The sequence below is a fragment of the Oncorhynchus clarkii genome, chromosome 6 (genome assembly GCF_045791955.1).
Source record: "Oncorhynchus clarkii lewisi isolate Uvic-CL-2024 chromosome 6, UVic_Ocla_1.0, whole genome shotgun sequence".
In the NCBI taxonomy this organism is placed as follows: domain Eukaryota; kingdom Metazoa; phylum Chordata; class Actinopteri; order Salmoniformes; family Salmonidae; genus Oncorhynchus; species Oncorhynchus clarkii.
Window position 1 is genome coordinate 7,095,496 of NC_092152.1, and position 5,318 is coordinate 7,100,813.

A 5,318-nucleotide genomic window follows, 5' to 3' on the forward strand; every position below is an offset into this window, starting at 1 on the left:
CACCACACTGATCCAGGATCAGCCCTGTGCATATGGAGGCAGCAGAGTCAACCATAGTCACTGAAGAACCCTAGATAGGCCAGTGTCATAGAGCCTCTATACATCTGAATGGAATAGTTTGTCAACCATTTTAGGCAGGGTCTGTTCTGATTGGGTGGGGTGAAATAGAACTAGAACTCCAGTCTGTTGTCAACTCATAGAGTAAGAGTCTAAAACGACTAATATTTATTTGTATTGTTTTATTGAACCTTTATTTAACTAGGCAAGTCAGTTAAGAACAAATTCTTATTTACAATGACGGCCTAACCCGGTGAAACCTGGACGATGCCGGGCCAATTGTGCGCCGCCCTACGGGACTCCCGATCACGGCCTGGATGTGATACAGCCTGGATTCGAAACAGGGACTGTAGTGACGCCTCTTAGCACTGAACCACTCGGGAGCTCATCCAGAGTCCTCTATTTAACTCTATGAGGCAACTACTGGGCAGCTCCACTGCACTGACCCCCCGTCAGATTCTCTAAGAAGAACCTTTGCAATATTATTAATATGAGCGTGGTCCTGTTTTACGCTCTCTATCTTTCCGTCTTGTGACATTTTTCCAGCCTTGACGACGTCTCGTCTTTGCCCTGTTATTGCAAGAGTACATGACTTCTATGTCATTACATGAGTTTGTTCTGTCCAATAGTGTGTGGATGTGTGCAGTAGCCTATAGGTGTGAATTGCACAACTAGAGAATATTCCTTGGGACGTGGGCACAGAAACACAATGTTTTTATTCATTTGTGATTCATCGTCGAAAGAGCAACTAGCCCAAACGAAGGTGTTTCATGATAACATCTGGAGTTGAGGCTCTATATTACAGACTAGAAAATATCCTCCCCGATGACCCACAATGAAAACGGCAGAAAACTAAAAAATAAACGGACTTAAAAATGGTGTTCCAAATAACTTCAATCATATGGTCTTCCACTATACAAATAAACAATATCCTTTCCCGACATTCAAACATAAAATAAGTCTAAACACAATAAGAAAACACTCCCAAAAGCAAGTCAGGTGAGTCATGTTCCCGGGGGAAAGGCCTCACAGTAGGTGGTGTCTAAATGTGATGTCATTGTTACAGGTAAAGGGTGAGCACAGCAGCTACAGGTAAAGGGTGAGCACAGCAGCTACAGGTAAAGGGTGAGCACAGCAGCTACAGGTAAAGGGTGAGCACAGCAGCTACAGGTAAAGGGTGAGCACAGCAGCTACAGGTGTCAACCTTGGAAGTGAAAAATCCAGACAATGTTTGTTTTTATTGCCATCAGGATGTCGGTCGCTAAGGAGTAGACAGGCACAGTAGATTCACCTGGAAATGGCAGTTTCCCATAGATTTCCCCTCCCTGCAGGCAGGTGCTAATACCTCTGATATCAGAGCAGGGCAACTGCCTCACCACATTCTCCCTCAAACTAACCAAAGCCAAATTATTCAATCCCATTTTGTTCAGAGATGTGTCAAATTCAAAAACGTCAACCGATTCTCATCGTCAGACAACCTTCTCATCTCCCTGTCTGATCACATCACCAGAGACCGACTGCACAGAGCCGGACGCTCCTAACGTAACGTAAGCCTATATTCAGTAGTCAATAGTCATCAAAAGTTGTTCCCGGTTGGCTAACGGGTATACGAAAGAATGTCATAACAAAGTCATAGGCGCCATCTTGACCCAGGTAGCTGCTGCATCAGTGTCATCCTGCAGTCGACTTGCACCGCGTCTGACGTGGCTCCCTATTTTAGTGCACTATTTTTGTTGATCAGAGTCATGTGGGTATATATTATAGAATAGGGTTCCGTTTCAGACGAAGCCGAGGCGCAATATTATGTGACGATGTCCGATGAGATCGTCGGCACTCATTGTGACGTCGTCAAGAGCTCGTCATGACGTCAGAGCTCAACGTGACGCAGCAGCTTGAAGATGTCATCAGAGCTCTTCGTGATGGCGTCTCGTTAGCTTGATGATGTCATCAGAGCTCTCCGTGATGGTGTCTCGTTAGCTTGATGATGTCATCAGAGCTCTCCGTGATGGTGTCTCGTTAGCTTGATGATGTCATCAGAGCTCTTCGTGATGGTGTCTCGTTAGCTTGATGATGTCATCAGAGCTCTTCGTGATGGTGTCTCGTTAGCTTGACGATGTCATCAGAGCTCTTCGTGATGGTGTCTCAGCGGTTCTTGGCTGGGGAGAATGAACACACCCTCCATAGCCTTCCAGTAGTTGTTCTGGTTGGCAGTGCCCATGCCGTGCACCTCCCTCTGCCCCTGGATGGGGTTGCCGTACTGCTCCCCCGTCACGCTCAGGAAGGCGTCGGTGCCGACGTGTTTGAAGCGCACCGCCTCGTCCCGCTCCCAGATGGAGCCGTCACACTGCACTCGCCACACGTCCAGGTCATCCCCCTCGCCGTTCTCACCGAACGCACTCACCTCCTGGAGAAAGAGAATGGGATGATGTCAGGTTGATAGACAGCATTGAAGGGAAATGGTGTGTGTTTGTTACCTTGTTGTTGGACAGTGACTAGCTAGAATTGTGTGTGTGTGTGTATTCCCACTGCCTCTCTCACCTGGTTGTTGGACAGCGGCGAGCTAAAGTGGTGTGTGTGGAGGTTGCGTCCCGTGGTCATGTGCGTGATGCGGACGGCCTGACCACACCGGATGGGCACGCCTCGTTGGCAGGTCCCGTCGGGCTTCCCCCGAATCCTCCAGTAACTGTTAGCGTCATCTGCACTCTCCACGCCCGTCACAGACTGCTGCCCACTGCCTACAGTTTATACAAGGAGTCAACAGATTTACCTCAAACCGCCATCTTGTTCTTCATTCTTCGTTTCATACGAGACTGTATATGTCTTTTCGTTCACTGACACGCTGGACTCAGAAATAGAAGAATGAAGACAAGATGGCGGTCCATCCAGTGTGGTCTTGTCTTCATTCTTCTATTTCCGAGTCCAGAGTGTCAGTGAACGAAAAGACATAAACAGTCTCGTACGAAACGTTTAGAGCACAAAAGGTTAAGCGCCAAAAACTTCACAGCATTTTGGGGTTTGACGTGCAAGATGTCACCGACTGACACAAGGTCCTCCCGTTTCAGGTTCCCAGTCACATTGTGCAGTATTCTTCTTGTGGTGGTTTTGTTTCTTACATCATTTCTCTCATAACGTTTCTAGTATTATCACCTTCAGCAGAAAATTATTTTGGATATTAGATCGGTAGTCAAATTCAAAACAGAAATTTGAAAACTCAATTTATACACTGGATTCTTGACATAGCTCACTAACATATCTACTGCTGTGCATACCATTTTCAGTAGGCTATATCTAGTGTAAATTCATCCGGTGTATGTATATGTACCGATAACACCTGTAACAGTAATCCAAAAGCTATTTGGGCTCTTAATTGGATTAGTTACAACATTTCTTGATTTCTTGTTGTTTTTCTGTGCGATTATTTGTGTACTTGTTTTGACGTTTAACTGCACCGTTAGGAGCTAGTGACGTCGCATTTCACTGCACCCAATATAACATCAGCGAAACTGTGTACACGGCCAATAAACTTTGATTTGATTGATGGTATATTACTTAAACGTCAGTTCCGGAATGACTGGTTACTACTGTAAGTGTTACAGCTAAAAACCCTCTTCCTGTTGAAACCCTCTTCCTGTGGGTTCTGTTGTTGCCCTGCAGTCGGTGCTACTGATATGTATCGCTGGGGATGGCAAGATTTGCATCCAGCACAGTCTACATTTTACTGTAAATTACAATAGGCCTGCTTCACGTCTAAATCAGCGGTTAAAAAGTGGAGGCAAATTTATCCAATAGACCGCACTAGAATGTAACCACCTGCTTTCCCCATGGTTACAAATGTTTTTCACTTGTTTGTTGGAACAAAATGTTCCACTTAACGATTGATACCACATTGTTACGAACTTGATTCTCGACCAGAGTCTAGTACACTGTCATATAGGCAAATCAATTAGCTTATTATTATGACCATTTAAAGCCGTGATACTTTTCGGTTTAACGCAACATCGTTCCTCCAGACATGCAGCTATGAAATGGAGACCAACCGGTTTATGATTGTCAGTAGGGTATTTGTTACGCTACGGTGCCTTGACTCAACGAAATCACTAAGATTGACCTTTACCGTGCTTTTAAGACAACTAGAAACGGGGGGGAAGTCAAACGCGGAAGTCAAATCATGACTTCAGTGATCTTAAGGTCGGAGCTCTAGAAAGAGGCCCGAGTTCCAAACGTGAATTCGGAATTGGCCCAATGTTCAAAACGATATTTCCAAATCGGAGCTCGTTTTCTGTGTTGTCTTGAAACCTTTGAAGTGGGAAGTCGGATATTTCCAAGTTCCCAGTAGTTTTTAAACGCAGCATGACTATTCCGTCAATAACTGCTGACGGTGGAGTTCTCTACTGATAATGACTTACTTACCTGAGCCGTATTTTACATCATGAGAGTGCAGCCGAACGTTGTGTCTCGTGTTCAGTAATTTCACAAGCGAACCGCAGGTGACGTAGTTAAACTCTGACTCCCGACCCTCGCATTTGGACCACAAAATAACGACCAAAATTGATTTGATTAAAACGCGGAGAGTGTCAATTAATCCCATTGTTCTGTCTCTATGGACATAATCGAGAGCGAGAGGATGTAAAACTCAAGGACAGGGCACTTTCAAACATTAGTGCTTATGTAAACCAATCAGAGCTTGACAAGTCCCTGATCACGGAAGTAAAAGATAACACATGCTGATCTGTTATTGGTTGAAGCACATGTGAGGTCCTGCATATTTGGTCAATTAATTCGGAAGCGGAAATGAAATTATGGCCAGAAAGTCGTCGTCACTATTTACCACAGTAACAAAGTAATAAAACCCGCCGATTTCTACAATTTATCTTCTTAAAATTAGATTTTAGACCTAACCCTAATCCCACAGCTAACCTTATTCCTACCTTATATATTTTTTTACAATATATACCACAATATTCCACTGTGGTAACTAGTGGAAACAGAGAACTACTGCTGATACAAGATGTGTATATATTGTTGCAACAAAAGATTCCCTTATATGGTCTTTGTGTTGATCGTAATCGAATTGGAGTGTTATTGTGTGGCCAACCATGTCATTCAAGGATTTAGGCTATAGAACAATTTAGTAGGCTGAGTTGTCTTCTCTTCTCTTTCCTCCATCTGCACTATGGTTGGACAGGGTGTTCTGGGAGAGGTCTATCCTCCCTCCTGGTCTGTCTGTTGAGGTTGGACATGGTGTTCTGGGAGAGGTCTAT

The 5,318-nt window shown here is 44.6% G+C and overlaps 1 protein-coding gene across 1 annotated transcript; it reads right to left on the reverse strand.

Annotated features, from left to right (window-relative positions):
* Window positions 1–754: 754 nt before the first annotated feature.
* On the reverse strand, window positions 755–4,736 carry LOC139410568 (stromal cell-derived factor 2-like 1). Its single transcript, XM_071155859.1, has 3 exons — window positions 4,468–4,736; window positions 2,596–2,792; window positions 755–2,461 (listed from the first exon to the last, which is right to left on the reverse strand). Exons 1-3 carry the CDS (start codon window positions 4,643–4,645, stop codon window positions 2,177–2,179), a joined length of 660 nt encoding a protein of 219 aa, XP_071011960.1. The 5' UTR covers window positions 4,646–4,736; the 3' UTR covers window positions 755–2,176.
* Window positions 4,737–5,318: the final 582 nt, after the last annotated feature.